Source organism: Myodes glareolus, chromosome 4, assembly GCF_982192425.1.
Source record: "Myodes glareolus chromosome 4, mMyoGla1.1, whole genome shotgun sequence".
NCBI lineage: Eukaryota > Metazoa > Chordata > Mammalia > Rodentia > Cricetidae > Myodes > Myodes glareolus.
Genome location: NC_142029.1, coordinates 80,080,823 through 80,097,939, shown reverse-complemented (window position 1 = coordinate 80,097,939; position 17,117 = coordinate 80,080,823). Strand labels below are relative to the sequence as shown.

The 17,117-nt window shown below is 50.9% G+C and overlaps 1 protein-coding gene across 1 annotated transcript in view; it reads left to right on the top strand.

Moving 5' to 3' along the window:
• Positions 1-3,271: 3,271 nt before the first annotated feature.
• LOC125388932 (uncharacterized) overlaps positions 3,272-17,117 on the top strand; it is a 34,213-nt gene continuing 20,367 nt past the window's right edge. The window contains exons 1-20 of the mRNA XM_087905933.1: positions 3,272-3,424; positions 3,529-3,695; positions 3,848-4,049; positions 4,739-4,900; positions 5,108-5,290; positions 5,785-5,890; positions 6,291-6,386; positions 6,501-6,660; positions 6,753-6,915; positions 7,536-7,715; positions 9,789-9,963; positions 10,948-11,063; positions 11,769-11,894; positions 12,143-12,378; positions 12,528-12,649; positions 13,300-13,527; positions 13,996-14,331; positions 14,717-15,097; positions 16,199-16,369; positions 16,768-16,925. Of these exons, the coding sequence (XP_087762059.1) occupies positions 3,272-3,424; positions 3,529-3,695; positions 3,848-4,049; positions 4,739-4,900; positions 5,108-5,290; positions 5,785-5,890; positions 6,291-6,386; positions 6,501-6,660; positions 6,753-6,915; positions 7,536-7,715; positions 9,789-9,963; positions 10,948-11,063; positions 11,769-11,894; positions 12,143-12,378; positions 12,528-12,649; positions 13,300-13,527; positions 13,996-14,331; positions 14,717-15,097; positions 16,199-16,369; positions 16,768-16,925 (3,621 nt within the window). The remainder of the gene's footprint in view (positions 3,425-3,528; positions 3,696-3,847; positions 4,050-4,738; positions 4,901-5,107; positions 5,291-5,784; positions 5,891-6,290; positions 6,387-6,500; positions 6,661-6,752; positions 6,916-7,535; positions 7,716-9,788; positions 9,964-10,947; positions 11,064-11,768; positions 11,895-12,142; positions 12,379-12,527; positions 12,650-13,299; positions 13,528-13,995; positions 14,332-14,716; positions 15,098-16,198; positions 16,370-16,767; positions 16,926-17,117) is intronic.

Sequence of the window (17,117 nt, the reverse complement as noted above, 5' to 3'; positions counted from 1 at the left end):
GGAGAGGGGGTGTTAGTGTGGGTGTGTGTCTAAAAGAAGCCAGAGGATGGGGAGGAGGGGAAAGAGAAGGGAGGGAAAGGAAAGAAGAAAACAAAGGGCACAGACGCCCTTAAAAGTGTGTGAGAATCAGACCTGATTTCCCCAGAACTGGAGGGAAACACTAATAAGGCAACAGCGGAGAAGACAGGGGCACGGATGAAGGAAGGCAGTGGAGGGCTGGGTCGCGGAGTCGGGGGTTATTCAGAGAAGCAAGCTGGAGGGAGCACTCCTCCAAACCAGTGCCAAGCGAATTTATCTAACTTTCAACATTATAACATTATAATATATAATGTTTATATATTTTAAGTTTATAGGATATTAAATATAAGCCTTAGGAGACAGGAAAGAATGGCTAACTGGAAGGAAAGGGCAGCGGCAAAGAAGACACCCCAGATGCTCTGAGGAAAGGTAACCTTGGCCGCCCTTGCGCCATGACCCCTTTATTCTGCTCTCACTTGCCGTGTCGCCGGGGCAACATTCCCTTATCTCCCAAGAGACTCGGGTTTCTCCATCTGCAAGACAACAAGCTGAAACAGGCAAGCTAAACTCTCATGTGATTGTCAATATAATGGGTGAGTTGACATCCCAAGGCCACGGTGAGTCCCAGCATTCAATCCCTTTCTGTTGGTAGCCATGCCAACCGTGCTTAGGGCACCCACTCTTCTCTGGAGTTGTCAGCATGTATCATTTACACTCAGCACCGGACTCACATCTCCTTCATCCTATGTAAGACCTCGCAGGGGCAGGGGATGAAAGTAAAAAGTTGTCTTTTACTTTCTGTGGAGCTGAGCTAGACCCAAAATATCTCCAGTAGCCAAAGACTCTGAGGTCAGACAACTCAAAGTAGAGGAGATTTAGGGGTCCATTTTTTTTTTTATTTCAACCTAAGGAACAACCCTAATCGTTAAGCATCTTTTCCGGTTTGTTATTCCTGGAAATCCTACACATTGATCTAGTCTTCTGGGAAACGTCTGTCTTTTCTTGTGTTGACCTAGGACGTGTCGTTTCCGCTTTCTAGGCCTTTGCTTCCCCTATCAATAAAATAAAAGCACTGAAAGACACCACCTCTAGGGGACCTTCTGGTGCCCTGATCCTATTTAAGACCTCAGGAGCCTCTTACCTTTCAAGTGCAATCTCACCGTCCCATTAACCAGATTAAAAGTAACTACTCAGGTTGACTTCATAGAAAGAGGGGGAATCACAGAAAGCTGCTGGCCCTGATTGAAGTAGGCGGCCGTGATTGCCATAGGCAGATTACAGAAGAGCCCAGAAAGTTAGGGGCTATACTGCAAGATCTCAGAATAGGAGAAATCTCACCCATCTTCTCACTGGTGAGAAAGGCTGAGGAGACGCGCACATACCCTGCTACCTGGGAAATGCACACATGATCAGCATGCAGTAACCATGGGCGCCGGGACACCTGGGATCTTTTCCTCACTTCGCCTCCCATTCGCAGGAGGTATGCTGAGCAGGTAACTCAATGTCTTTGCACCTCTGTTTCTTGAACAACAAAGTGAGATGCTTTGCCGTGTCTATTCCACAAAATGGTTATATGGGGTGGGGGGGCTGGTGTGGCTTATCAACGTTCCTTACAAAACTCCACTAAAGGACAGCCCTACCTGAGAGCATGTTAGAAACGCAGAGTCTCAAGTCCTACCAGAATATTCCTTTTTAAAGTTATTCTGATGAGATTGGATAGCATAATAGAGTTTTTGAGAATTTTAAAAATAAAACATAACAAATGTTCATCTTAATTACCATCAAAATATTTAAGATGATACTAAATTCTCATTCTATCTGTCTGATCTTTCTCCCTCTCTCCCTTTTCACACACACACACACACACACACACACACACACACACACACACACACACACACACACCTGCAAACAAGCATTTCCGCTCCTCCCTCCATCAGAGGACTGCGCTACACCACATAAGGGCCCTCTCCATGCCCAGCTCACTACTTCCTGCAAGCTCACAGTGCCACCTACTGGCGAGTCAAAGACATGACGAGTGAGCCACTCAAACAAAGTAGTTGATAGGAGTCACGTGCCAGGAAGGGGACATTCACAGGCTGGGGACTCTGCAAAGCCCTGTGGGTCTGCATGAAGTTGTCAGCCTGGGTGCTGGCAGCCTCTTGTTCCCAGTAATTTCCTCCTCAAAGATGTCTCCACAGGGAGCCTTTACTTCTCTGTACCCCTCCATTCTCCTTCCAGCCCTGGCTGCAAAACAGCACCCAACAATCCTTCCAAGTTTCCAGCACAATAAGTCTTGCCTGGGAAATGGGAAATGCATAATATATATCTTCTGAAGGAATGACAAAATTGGATTAAATAAAAAGAATACTGTCAAATTAGGGGACACTTCTCTGGAAGTGTGAGGGAGCAGATCTCTCCTTAGAAACAATCATCAGTCATCTAGGTGGGGGAGCTGATGAATAACCCAGGGCAAATCAAACCAGACACTCCGCTCCCCCTCCTTCAACCTTCTTCCTTCAGCTTGGACCTCGCTCCAGTGTGATGCAATGAATTTTTCAGAAGGCTTCTGAGCAACCATACCTCACACCGGAGCACTGAACCCACTCTGGGTTTCTGCTTCCCAAAACACTTCTGGTTTTGCTGACTTGGCTGGTTTTCATAGCAGCCATGGAGAAAGCTGGGAGGCAATACCCACGGGTCACTTCTTATGAGCAATAAATCAATGGACTTCTCCTATTCTGGAAGACAGCCTTCTCAAAAAACATGCGCTCAATGTCTTCTCTTCAGCACCGCCTGGTTACACCAGGGACACTGGCTGCGTATGGTTTCTGGGGATTTCCTGTACACACATTCTTTAAGAGCACTTGACTGATGTCACCAATTTGTGAAAACTGTCCAGGCTGGGCCTTGGACTTTACCACTGCAAACTGGTGGGGGGAGAAATATATGATCCAGAAGTCTCCATTATGGGTCTCTGAAATTTAGTGTGTGTGTGTGTGTGTGTGTGTGTGTGTAGCAGAGGCAGAAACTCTAGGTTATATTTAATCCCCCGTGTGAGTCTCATTTGGTTTTGCACACAGTGGGTGCTTAAGCGAGGCTAACTACTTGGCCTTGTAAATGGAAAGCACTGGAACACCCCCCCCCCCCCCCCCCCCCCCCCCCCCCGTCTTCACTACACCTGATTGTACCCATGCTGCCATGCAGGCGCTCCTCTGGGAGGAAAGCGAAAAAGGAGCCATGGGGTTGCACGATGTGGGCCAGCGCCGCCTGCAGGACCCATATCTCAGCTTTCATCTTTGTGAATTATTCAGGGAATGACGGAGCTGCCGCACGGCAGAAGCCGTCCTTCCCAAGCCCAGACCGCTCCGGCCTCTGCCGAGCACCCTCATCTTACCTTCTCCTGGTGTCTGTCACATTGCTTCCCTATCTCTCCACCTTTGCCTGAAGCCATCCATGGTGTCTCTCCATCCACGCCTCCCTGTCGCCGCTGCTGTCACCCTTGCCCAGAACATGGAGGTTTTTGGGGGGAACAACCCAGGGGTACGGGCCCTCATAATTGGTCTTCTGTTTCATCCTCCAGAGCCCCACATGCCTGGTCAGGGAGCATCCTCGGGCCTGCAGGGTGAGGCTGCCTGTGTAAAAGAAGAGTCGGACCCCACCAGGATGTCCGGAGGGTAGGGGGCTTGAGCTAAATTTGCACCAAAGGAGTTTGGGGGTAAAATTGAGGCGAGGGGACAGAAGAACGGCTGTGGGGGGAGTAGTTGGCTCTAAGGGACACCTGGACTAAAGCTAGGGAACCCTTACCCCCAGGCAGGCTCTGCTCTAGATCACCACCTGTTCCTTGTCCCCCTGGAACTTTCCTCTCTGGAATGGGTCCCCACAACACCCCTTTCTGCCACCCCTGCCCTGCGGAGTTCTTCAACCCCTGGCACGGCCAGAATGCCTGCTTCCCCTGTGGGTCAGAGGCCTCCCAGCCAGAGGAGGGCAAGGACACCTGTGTCTGCCGGAGACCTGGGCAAGTGTTCCAGGTATGTCCTCTGGCAGTGGGACCCGGGTCAGCCTACAGATGCAGGACTCTTTTGGTTTCCAGTCTGGTTTGGTTCAGCTGTAACCTGATCACTGTCCTCGGCTTTCCAAAGGACAAGGGAGTGAGGTCACAGATACAGGGTTTTAAACTTGAATTCCAAACAAAAGCTGAATAGTGCTTTAGTGTCTTGTGGGACTGATAAAAAGTATTCCTTATACATCTGAATTTCAGATTTAACTGGGTGTTTTGTGGGTTTATCTAATTACTTTATGTGTTTATTTGCTTGCTCATTTGTTTGTTTGTTTGTTTGTTAAATGTAGTTACTTTCCTGGAAGGAAATGTCATTACCTTCCATGATCACTCTCAAAACACACCTTCACCCAAGCCCTTAAAGCCTAAATTTTTCTTGTAAGACAATATATATGTATGTATGTATGTACATTTTTCCGTTACTGAAATTTCCTTATCTTTATAGCTGAAGTGATTGTACCAACCAAACCTTTTCCCGTCCGTACCAGTAGCCGTGCCCCCGTGCCACCCCAACCCTGCTCTTGCTCACTTCACCTCTCTTACCTTCTCCCCTGGCACGTCTCAGAAAGGTTACCAAGGGTGGCGAGTGGCCCATCGCCACCAAGCATTCGTCGGCCAGCCTGAACTAGGTTTATCCCCCATACAAATCCTTATTTCCAGCCCAGTGACGGTGAGTGCCCTTGCCTCCCTGGCTACCAAGACATTGGTGAACCAGTGGGCTGTGTCCAGAAGGAACATGAGAACTGCAAGGATGGGGCCACTTGGAACCAGGAGGGACTATGTTTGACCAAGGAACAATGGCACAGTCACTGTGCCCACGAGGTAGGAGGATGCGCACAGATTATCCCCTGTGGTCCCGCCTCTCCACTCTGCCATGCCAAGCCCACTCTGGATTGTCCATAGACCCTCCATGGGAATGCAGACGGCTGTACTCTGCCGTCTGAAGTAGTTCCTCTAGAAACCTGAAGAATGTGGAGGAGCCCCTCCCCCAGGGAGGTATTCCCCCAAGAAATCTACATTGCTGTGCAGGTGTGTCCCACACCAGAAGATGCCCATGGCTATGACCCAAGCCTGGGGCTCTGCTTGTGCCGGGGACAGCAATCGAGCGAAATGCGTGGGTTCCTCTGCCCAGAAGTACAGAGACACGTCCTGCAGCTCAGCTGCACCGAGGGCAGCCCACGGATCTCTGTCACTGAAGGCACTGGAAGCCAGGTACGGGGTCTTGAGGTCCAAGCCTACACTGAGTCAAAGTGAGACTAACTCCCCTCAAAGATGGGCTGTGTGGTCTATGACTGTGCACAAGCCTAGAGGCCACTGTTCACAGCTCACATTATGTTTCACGTGACCCTCTGTGTAAGTCTCCAAAGCAAGAGAAAAGGCCCTTTAGGCAGCTTCATCTCCCCTCATACACTCATTAAAGATGCAGCAGTCGCGCGCGTGTGTGTGTGTGTGTGTGTGTGTGTGTGTGTGTGTGTGTGTGTGTAGGAAGAAATACATGTCACATGACTAGGAAAGCATGAGCCTAGGCTGCTTCTGATCAATGAGTTCTTAGATCTGCTGTAATACCACCCCTCCACCCGTCCAGTCACACAGGGTTCCCCAAGAGCCCTAGGCTCTCCATAACTTCCTACCAAGTGTGCCATTCTTGGTGTCTTGGGGAAAGAGCTAATACTGCCCACCTAAAATGCTCGCATCCTCGTTTCTAGGATGTTTACCTCTTGGACAGGCCTTCCTCACCACGTGCTGTGGGTCATCCCTGTCACCTGGACCAAGGGAAGAAATCCGTCCCTCTATATGTGATCAGGGTGAATGGTAAGAGATAAATGGGAGGGTGCCACAGGACGCCATGGCCCAAGACCACACATGTGTAAACCTAAATGGGAGGCACCCACAGGACGCCATGGCCCAGGACCACACATGTGTAAACCTAAATGGGAGGGTCCCACAGGGCGTCATGTCCCAGGACCACACATGTGTAAATCTAATATTTTGCATAGCACAAGCTCTGCCTTAAAGTAGAAGTCGGGGTGTGGTGGGCCATACCTACCCAAGATGGTCTCCCTAAAAACTACAAACTCTGGTTCCTGCATGTTTTAGAGAACAGACTCTCGTGATGTACAAATTCGGGCTTCCTGGCTTTAGATTATCCCCTGGAGTAGGAGAGTCTCTCACCCCAGTGCCCACAGAGTCCAAGTTTTCCATTTTCGTCTAGAGCACGGCTTCTGGGGCCTGACCAGACCAGGCCCTGAGCTTCTGCACCTACTGGGCCTGCCTCTCATGGATACCAGGCATTCAGACCAGAGTCCAGGTGAGTCTTAGCCCCGCCCGCATAGACTATCACCTGATCCGTGCCCTATTCCGGGCTGTAGCTCAGGGTCCTCTGAAAGGAGCTGCTGTGCCGCATGCTCAGAATCTCTCCTAGGGAAATTACGAAAAGAATATCAGCCCCACCCTTGGTCCCTGAGTCTCAACTCCACACACTCTGAAGACATGTCAGGCATCCAGAACCCCATAGTCTGCCTCCAGACCAATGACACACTGGCCTTCCTGTTGACTCCTGAGCATTACCCAGAATATGACCTGTGAGTATCCGGAGTTGCTGCCCCCTACCATGAAGGCTGTGCATCCGCCACCACCTCCAAAGGGCAGCATGCCCCACTCTCTCCATGTCCAGAGGCCACTTCTACAACACCTTGCAGCAGTTTGACTGGGGGCGCTTCCGGGCTCTGGCTGAAGAGTTCCACCTCGCTGAGCAGAGTCCCCGCCTCTTCCTGCAGCAGTTCCAGCAACCTGGAGTCTACGTCTTCCGTTTGAACAGCAACCAGCATAGAAAGATGGTTTGTCTGTCCACTCATTTAAAACATCACTCACCATTTCCTCTCTCTTTAGAAAAAAAAAAAAAAAAACTGCTTCAAAACCAACCAGATAGATACCCAATGACAAAGAGACCCGATCTGGCATAACCAAACTTTCAGGATCCCATAAGCCTAAGAGATGATTCTAGGATCACCAAGATTCTCATCAAGGTAGCCCAATATATGATGTGTTGGGCTAGACTGGTTTAGGATCTTGTCTTATCTCTCACACCCCTCCATTTAACCTGCCCTGCCCACCCTTCTTTCGTCCTTGCGTATCCCAAGTCAATCTACATAGTGTCGCACCCTAGGGTACTATACACTATGCCATTCTGCGTGTGGGTGCCCTCTCTATGTCACACAAGGGATTTAGTATCTCCCCCTGTGAGACTGAGTCCCAGAGCGTGCAACCAGCTCCCAGCTATATGGAGAGTCATCTGATACGAATGAAGTTCCCAGGAAAACCCCACCTCTGTCCACAGCCTCTAAGACTTTTTATCTGGACCAGTTGTTAAAGCTGACATGCCTGGGTGGCCGCTCTGTCCCCTGCCAGTCTCTGGCAGATGGTGGCACCAAAACTAAGTAGATTTCTCTCCACCCAGTACCTCCGTACTCTCCCACCTGGGGGCCGGTGCTTCGCCAATGGGCCCTTCGCCTCTACGACGCCCAGGTATCTTATCCAGACTGGCATTGCCAAGATCCCCAAACCAGTGAAGAAGCCTCACTGGCCAGCAGTCCTGGGAGGGATGCTGCTTCTCCTGGGGCTCTGCCTGCTCCTCTTGGTGAGTAGAGCGAGCGTGTAGCACCTGGCTGGCATTGAACTGATCCTTCCAACCCCCTTCCTTCTGTTCCTGCAAAACCACACCAGCTCTGTTCCGCGATCTTCACACTATGCGCTACGGGAACGAGGCTGAAAATTTAAAAACACACAAACACAGACAGACACAGACAGATGGGTCACAGGGACATCCTTGAGACAAGAATGCCAAGAAAGCTCACATTACTGTGCTCAGGGGCAGCTTCTATAGCTCTCTGGCCCCAGCTCTCAGGATCTTTCACCTGTAGACTCATCAGAACCCACTCCCCTGCCATCAGGGTCTCCTGCTCAGAGCAACGGCAGGTTGCTCAGAGTAGAGGAAAACAAGTTGTTTACAAGAAATGCAGGATCTGGTGATTCTCAGTAAACAACACGTTCCTGCTTGTAGGAGGCGTTGGAATAGCTGCTGAGACACAGGGAAGGAGTGGTGGAGAGGCCTAACACTTAGTAGGGAGAATACAGACAAGAAGGAAATGTGACAGAACTGTAGCAAAGCCTCTGCAGGGGCCCCTGGTCACACAAAGACAGAGGTGACCGTTCTCTCTCTTGGAGAGCAGGGTAGATTTTTCCAGAAGACATGAACCCTGAAATAGCAGACACAAGGAGCAGTTCCTGCACCAATAAGGGGGTTGGGAAGTCAAGAGAAAGGAGTGTGCTTTTCAAAGAAACAATAAGAAACGAAGAGGGTATTGCCAACCCTCCAAATGTGTAGGTTTCCCGTCTTATGAATTCAACTACCAACCAAACACATTTGGGAGGAGCTGGAAAGATAGTTTAGTTGGTTACGTGTTTGCCTTGCAAGCCTGAAGACATGAATTTGACCCCCAGCACTCATGTGAAAACTGAGCATGGTGGCACATGCTTGTAATCCCAGCTTTGGGGAGATGAGGACAGATGGACCCCTGGGGTTTGTTGGCCAGTAAGCCTAGCCAAACCAGCAAGCCCAGTTAAAGGCCTTGTCTTATAAAAACAAGATGGTTGGCAACTTAGGAATAATACCTGAAGTTGACCTCTGGCTGATGTGGGACAATGGTCTCTATTCTGTCAATTATATTTTAAATAAACACTGATTGGCCAGAAGCCAGGCAGGAAGTATAGGTGGGACAACCAGACAGGAAGTAGAGGCAGGTGAATGAGAACAGGAGAATTCCGGGAAGAAGTAAGATCCTTCTGAGGTCCTGACCAGCCACAAAAGAAGCAAGATGTGACTGCCTAGCTGAAAAAGGTACTGAGCCATGTGGCTAACATAGACAAGAATAATGGGCTAATATACGTTATAAGAGTTAATACAAAGCCCGAGATAATGGGCCAATCAGTCTATAGTTAATGTAGACCTCTGTGTGATTTCTTTGGGACTTAATGACTATGAGAACTGGGCAGGACAGAAAACCTCAGACAACATCTGGCCACACACACACACACACACACACACACACATCCACTTGCATACATACACACACCAAATAGGAATGAACTGAATTTATACTGAACAAGCACAGGCTTTTCTTGTCATTATTCTCTATAGAATACAGCATGGCACCTGTTTACAGCGTTATTATTCGGCATTCAGTAATATACACATATATAGATGGGTTGGGGATATCGCAGGGCGTGCTTCAATTATCAACAAATACTATGCCATTTAATATAGAAGACTTGAGCATCCGTGGGAGGTTCTGGACCCCGTCCCCATGGGTGCTAAGAGACAACAGCATTAGTAGCAAAGTTTCAAAGACAGGAAACACCAGCCTTTAGCTCTAGAGCCCAAGGACGAGTCCCGTGACTGGAACTTCGGCTGAGAGGCCCAGGATGAAGCTGAGACAATCCATTTTCCTACCTCAGTGGTGGCTAAGAAGACTAAGGAATTTCAGCTTTGTCTTCAAGGCAACACATAAAATTTTTTTGAACATCTGAGAAGATTTGAACTTGTGATAAGCGATAGAGTAAAGGATAGAGAAGGGTTAAAGGGGTGGCCTACAGAGAGCGAGGCCTCTCCGCCTCCCCTAGCCCTTCTGCCACCCCATTGTGTGTCCTGTAGATCCAATGCAACTGCCTCAGTTGGGCTCGGAAGGCTGCTCCACACCCGGTCTTCAGGACTCACCAGCAAGCATACAACCTTGATGTCTACATCTCCTCGAGAACTGGGGTGACATCAGTGAAGAGGACCCAATCACGCCCAGAGTGTGGGGGCCTCAGAGCTGAAGGGAGCCATGGTGAGTGACAAGTTGGGGTGGCCCGAATCCTGCCGAGCTTCTGACTAGCTCTCATCTCCCTGGGTTACACCTTGCTCAGTTCCCGCCATCATTCATCCACTTGTTTTCTCAGAAAACATTTATTGAGTGACTACTGTATACAGATGTTGCTAGGCACTAGGAATACAGTGTAGAGTGGGAAGGAGGCAACGAAGCACAAATTTGTCGAGGGAAAAGTAATATGGCCATGTCCACGCACTCAGATTAAGAAATGGGCATGCCGCTGTTGTCTGACACGCTAGTCCATAACCAACCACCCTGGATTCCCTGTATTTGAAAAGAAATTAAGAAATAGAGATTGGTAAAGGAAATGCATTTATTTTTAGTTTGGCCCAATGGGGAACAAGAGAATCTAATTTTTATCCGCTACCCCTGTGGCAGTATTACCGTTTATAGCCTTTATAAGGCAAAGGCCTGAAGATACATTGATTTAGGTGTGGAATGGTTGACGGTATCTTTTCTTGAAAGAAGGCTGCTTGGCCCCAGGCTGCCTCCGCTATCTCTGTCCTCAGTAGATGGCTCTATTCTCAACGCAGAGGGTTCCCTGTATCTTTACAAGTCATGATAGCCCACCACCTAGAGGGACAAGCCATAAAAGGCATTGTACATCCCTCTGAGGCTTCTCCCTCCGACAGGTGCCACTCAAAGTGTGATCGGAAGGCGGGGCTGGGACTCAGGGGCGCCCCTAGAACTTCATATGCATAGACTTCCCGCTGTGGGGAGGGGTAACCTGTGGTCTTCTGAAGCCCTGAGGCTGGGGCCAGGTGCGGCAGTCTGAGTTCCTGTCACGTCTCTCACTCTCAGAAACACTAGTGGCGTTTGCATAAGGACCGTGCCTTGGGTAGGCAGAGCAAATCTGGACTGCTGAGAGCCCGGATGAAGGTCCGCTGAGGTTGTGTAGAGATCTGCATTTGCGGAGCTAACCATCCTTCCCATCCCCCACAGGCGGGACCTGGGAGGATCAGGTAGACCTAGAGTGCTTTGACACCGAGGCCTTCTTTGAGGTTCTGCACCAGCAGTCCCTGGCAATAACAGCCAAACTCAGCCAAACCACGGAGGAGGTAACTGAAAGCCCCAAAGGCGCTTCCGCTCAAGGCTGGCGGGAGCAAGTGGTGCTCTGGGGTGGGGGAGGGGCATGGGGCACAGGGGCCTGAAGAATCTGGGGGAAAGGAGAGTAGGAGAGATAGATTTCAGATTAAATTAGGACTAGTTTTAGGAAATTTACAGCATAAGAGTTGAGAGAGGGAACCTAAGCTGGGCAATGGTGACTCCTTCAATCCCAGCACTCGGGAGGCAGGGGCAGGCGGATCACTGTGAGGCCAGCTTTGTCTACAGAGCGAATTCCAGGACAGGCTCCAAAGCTACAGAAAAACCATGCCTCAAAAAACAGAGAGAGAGAGAGAGAGAGAGAGAGAGAGAGAGAGAGAGAGAGCCTAGCAAGGTCAAATCTGGGATTTCAGGTTCCCATTCCTGGTCTTCTAGGACAGGAATTGGAAAGAAAGTCAATAAAACTAGGTAAGGAACCTGGGGGTGTAGCTCAGTGACAGAGCATGTGCCTGGCATGTTGGATACAATGAGCTTGATCCCCAGCTCTGAGTTGGGGCCTTGAGGGGAAAACTGTGTTCTTGCCAACTGCATCCATTTCTTCAGAGATGGGTTCTCTGGAGTCTTTCCACATACTGGCAGCAGAGGGCGCTCTAACTCTACGGTTAAAAAGCTGGTGGCTCTAGGATGGCGTTCACAGCCAATTCTATCATCTCTCTTAGCACAAAGTCCTCTATCTTAAACTTCTGAATGAAGCAGATTCCCTCCGGCAGCTGTGGGGTGCTCAGCGCCGCACCTCACCCTTCACTAACCAGCTTCTGGGGAGCACCCAGAGAGAGCAACAAGAGGTTGGACTTTGAACCTTCCCACCCAGCCTCTGTGCCCAACCTCAGCTATGCTCCCCCCACCCCCCACCCCTCACAATCCCCTGGCTCCCTCCCTGAAAACCCTCCCACCCAGGCCACCTCTTTGACTCCTGTCTCCTCTACTGCCCCAGCCCTGAGTACTCTGGAGTTCCAAAGGAAGTTGGGTGTGTAGTTCCCAAAATTGCTGTCCCTGGTGGCTGGGTAAACAAGCCAAAGTGTCTTTGACTCAGGCTGCTGAGGCAGTTGCCCTGGCTGCGGAGGAAGAGTCTCGGCAGAGGCAAAGCCTGGCAGGCGGGTATGCAACAAGCCTTGCTCACCAGCTGGAGCTCCTTCACCGAGACCTCTGCGCCAGACAGGACCAGTGGGCCTCTTTCTGCTCAGCATTGATGGAAACTCAGTGGCTGCTGAAGGCATCTGCAAATTCTAGCCCAGGAAAGTTCCCTCGGCCTGGGCAAAGCCCTGAAGGGTATGTACCTGGTTAACCTGAGTCAGGCTATTAGGCAAGGAGAGAGTATGGCTTCACGGAGTCCCAGAACAGCCATACTAAAATGCCCCTTTCTCATCTCTCATTATCTCTGCACTTTGACCAGTCTGCAGTATCCTGTGTCTCTGCAGGATGACTTCACGGCTGGACACCCTGCTGGGCCACTTGTCCCAGGCCATGCTGCAAGAAGGCCACCGCTTGAAGGCCTGGGGCTTCCTGGGCACTGGCACAGGGGCGGAGTTGCTACAGTCAGGTAAACCCCACTTGGACTCATTCGGAGTCTGTGGGAAGCTGGGCTCTGCACTGAAACAAGTCCTTGCATTCAAGGTGACAGGTGCCACAAAAACTAAAACTCAAGTTCTGCCCCCAGGTACCTACAGCAGTGAGGGGTGGGGGATTGCAAAGCAACCGAGAGCCCATGGGGTTGGGAGCGGGTTCCTGTTCAACAGTCCCACCCAAAAGAAGAGGGAAGCTCAGAAATAGGGAGGGTGGAGACAGAAATCATGCAAATGACAGCTTTGCAGACCACGTGGCCGTTCTTCAAAGCCTGGCAGATAAATGTGAACAGCCAGCTTTGGACACTGGTGGATTTGCCTGGGAAAGATAACCCTCAGTGATTTAAAGGCATGCTGAGTTCTGGGTGTTCCCAGCCTCAGCTCCCTACCCACAAACCTTTCCACGAAGGCCCTCCAGCCAGCCAGCAATCTGAGGCTATTGCAACAGTGCATTCCAAGGGCAAAGCCCAGTGCTGGACTAAACACCCCAGACCTCTGTCCTGGGGGACACCACCCTTGTGGGGTTGGGGTGAAATCCTTGATGACTTCTTTCTGTCACCATCCTGACTCCCAGCCTTCCCAAATGACCTCAGGAGAGGCCCAGCAGATGACCTTTGCTTTCCTGCAGCCTCAGCGGGTCCTCAAGGGGGTGCAGATGACATCATTGTGAATCCTGTCACCAAGTTGATGGTTCCTGGACCCAACTGTATGATGCTCCCAACCAGTGGCCACATAGGGCCCATACCCCCTGGCTACTTTATCCACCCCGACACTGGGCGGGTGCTGCCTGAGGCTGGGCACCTGGGATTTGATCTGCTGAACACAGCCCTGATACCTACTACTGACTCTAATGCCAGTAAGACCCTGACCCACTAACTAGCCCCAACCTTACTTGGGGCTTCAGAGATGGGGCAGAGTTCCCTGAGGACTTCATGAATGAATATCCAGGGACCACGGCATAGACAGCAGGGCTCTGTCCTTGGGCAGGGGTCTCAATGACTAGCAAACTAGTAAACACCCCCTCCTCACCTTACTATTGCCACTGGGTTTGGGTGGCACATGCATTTAATCCAGCCCTTGGGAGGCAGAAGCAGGAGGATCTCTTGTGAGTCTGAGGCCAGCCTGATCTACAAAGCAAATTCAAGGCCAGCCAGAGCTACCCAGAGAGACTCCATCAAAAAAGGGGAGGGCAGAGAGCTGTTCAGTGAACGAGAGCAGGTGTCCACAGCTGCTTTCTTTCCTGATCTGTAGAATGGGTGGGGAAGGGGAGGGGAGGGGAGCGGCAGGAGAGGAGGTACCCACACCCCTCTGTCTCCCTATCCAGGTGGCGTCCGGACAGTGGCCGCTGCCATTCTCCCCTATGTGCCCTACCCAACGAGCCCCGCCACAGGTTACCCTCCAGCCACTCGCCTACCCATTCTACAGTCAAGAAGAACGTCACAGCTGGGGGCTCTCATGTCCGACCCCATCACAGGCATTGAGGTGCCTGTGCTCGCCGTGACTCTGCACCCACAGACGAGGCAGTGGCTCACTCTTGGAGGGACATACCGCAATCCTCTCACCAAGACACTGGCCCCTTTGGAGTTGGGGGGCCCGATGAAAGACCCAGTCACCGGAGACATCGTGCCAATCCTAGGCGTTGGGCTGGATGAAGACACAGGTCCGGCGACCTTCGCTGTTTTCTCCCCTGTTGTCTGGCCTGGATGCCCAGTTTCTCCCAGTCCCCTATATTCCCCAGGCTCTGGTTAGGCTAGAAACTACACCCCATCTTCTCTTTCCACTCTGCCCCTGCCCCCAACCTTCCCTCTCCTTCTCAGTTTCCCTCCCCCTTCCCATCTCAATTACAGCATCCCCAAGGTGATTTTACAGTAGAAGTAACCCCAAGAGGACGGTTCCACATACTCCCCTTGTTCTTGTCCTTGGTACTGTCATGGCCCTGCTGCAGCTCCCTTTGGCCCCCTCTTTCTTCTCCCCTACGCTTTGCCTGGCATGTTTATATTACCAAGGGTCTCTCTCACCTAAGCCTCTAGGTGTCTCATTTGCAGGGCAGGTGCTCGCAGTGGGAGGGCTGCGAGATGCCACAGGGAGCCTCTTGCTGCCCGGTGACAGCTTTGTGGAGCCACTGAGTGGGAAAACCGTCCAGCTCCTGGGAGCCTCCCAACAGGCAGGCCAAATATTACCCTACACGGGAGGGTCACAGGCCCTGCTGGATGCCAACGTCTTGGTGGCCCAGAGGCAAGTGATCAAGGCACTCCAGCAGTACAAGGAGACTCCAGGGTCCGGGGCACAAGGACTTCTGGAGTCTTCCATAAGGGATATGAGACAAGCACTGGCTTTGAGTCTGCACCACATTCTCCAGCAGGCTCAGAGACTGGAGAGACAGTTGCAGGCAGCACGCGACATTGAAGCCACTGGCGGCTGTATAGGTATGTGTTATTTTGGGCCCTGGGTTCCCAGTTCTGGCTTGGCTGCTTGCTTCAGTTCCTCTCAGCCCAGCTTAGAACAGGACCTCAGCTCCACTGGCCTTGGGCATGTGCGACCAAAACAAGAGAATAGACCAGGCCTTTGTGCCCAAACTCTTTGAGTGGCTTTAGACTCTTTAGTGGCTGTGTTCCTCTTTTGTTCCTTTAACAACTCGATTGAGTCTTACACTTTATGTTTATAGAATGTACAGTCTTGTTATCTCATAAGGTCTCCAGGCACATAACCATCATGACACCCATTTTACACGGGGATTCTAAAGTTCAAGGAATTGAGTGACTTGCCCAGCAAGAGTTCTATGGCTAATTGGCAACAAAGGCAGGCTCAAGGCTGAAATCCCCTAAACCCTCAGCCCCTTTCTCACTCTTATTCCTACAACATTCTTCCTTTCCCACCTTTCAACTCAGAAAGGAGCCTGCCTCTTCTCAATAACCCTCATCTGAAAAAAGTAAAGAAAGCAGGAAGAGGAAATGAGGGGCATTGTCCTGGAGATTATCTTACATCTCACTCTTTCTAGAAGCTTCCCTCTGCCCATGATGGGACCCCACCCCCCCAAAAAAAGACCCTGGGTTTTATTTTGGTTTGGGGTTAAAACTGGCTGAACTTTGAAGACCCATCCTTTGCCTCTTTGACCTCGGGCAAGTTACTAACTTCTCTGCCACTGTTTCACCATCATGAGGATCAAAACTGCAGTACTTCACAGACTTAGTTAAAAGACAAAATAAAATACAACTTAGATGGAGTCCTTAGTTCAGATTCTGACACAAAGCAGGTAGGTGCTCAGGAATATGAATTCCCATCTCATCCCATCCCATTTCTCAATGTGGCCCTGAACTCTTTCTCAGCTTCTCAAAACATCCGATACCATTCAGGCCATGCTAATACCATCACATCTTCCCTTCTGAATTCAACATGCCATCTTGGGCCAAAGGGAAACACAGGCGGTGTTTGTACAGCAACCTCTATGGTCAGGAATGAGGCACTAGGCACCTGGGAAACCACCAGTGGTTTTGCCTGACACCCAACTCCTCTGCTCCCTGTATTAGGAGTAATGTGCTACCCTGGGACAGAGCTCTGGGTCCCAGCCCTGTATGGAATGGAGATCCCAGACCCTGAAGGCTCCGGGCTCATGGTGCCCATCCTGGGCATGCAGCAAGATGGGGATTCTTGTAATACCGTGCCCCTGGCGGGGACAATGGAGGATGCTGCTGGTGAAGGTGAAGGGCAACTTGGAACCCCTAAACTCCAGGGGATCAGGAATGTGACTTAGTCCCTGGTGGAGAGAGCCTGGCAAAGCCCAGGATAGGTGGCACTGGTTCGCTGACACAGAAGCCAAGAGAAAGGCACATTCTGATGATTCCGCTAGAATTTCTGACACCCCAAAATAAGATGCCAAGGCTCTCATGATGGCTGACCCACAGATCAAGACTCGTCCCTGAAAGATCTGTGTCCTTTCCAAGACAAGTACTTTAGAAACCACCCACCCACATACAGCCACCCAGACCAGCTCAGAGCTCTGAAAAGGATAAGGGGCTCTTGGGGCTTCTTCCCATAACTACACTTCCTTCCTCCATCTTTGGTTACTAAATTCAGTGGTGGCTCTGGCTTCCCACAGGTCTTGTCCCAATCTCCATCGGAGCTCAGGCCATAGATCCCTTAACTGGCAAGCGTGGTCCCGTCATTGGTGCTCAAGTGGACCCTTCTACTAGAGTGGTGGTGCCTGTGGTACAGGTGTTGGAGGCCTTGCCACGTGGAGTGAGGAACCCCAATCCGGTATGTATGGGGGGCATTCTCTGTTCATTTACTCATTCAGCAACCACGTGTTGTGAGCCTTCTAGGCTCCAGGCAACGTGTGTGGGGTAGAGATACAAGGTCACTGGGCGTCAGGCAATGTGTGTGTGTGTGTGTGTGTGTGTGTGTGTGTGTGTTTTAGAGATACAAGGTCATTGGGCTCCAGGCAATGTG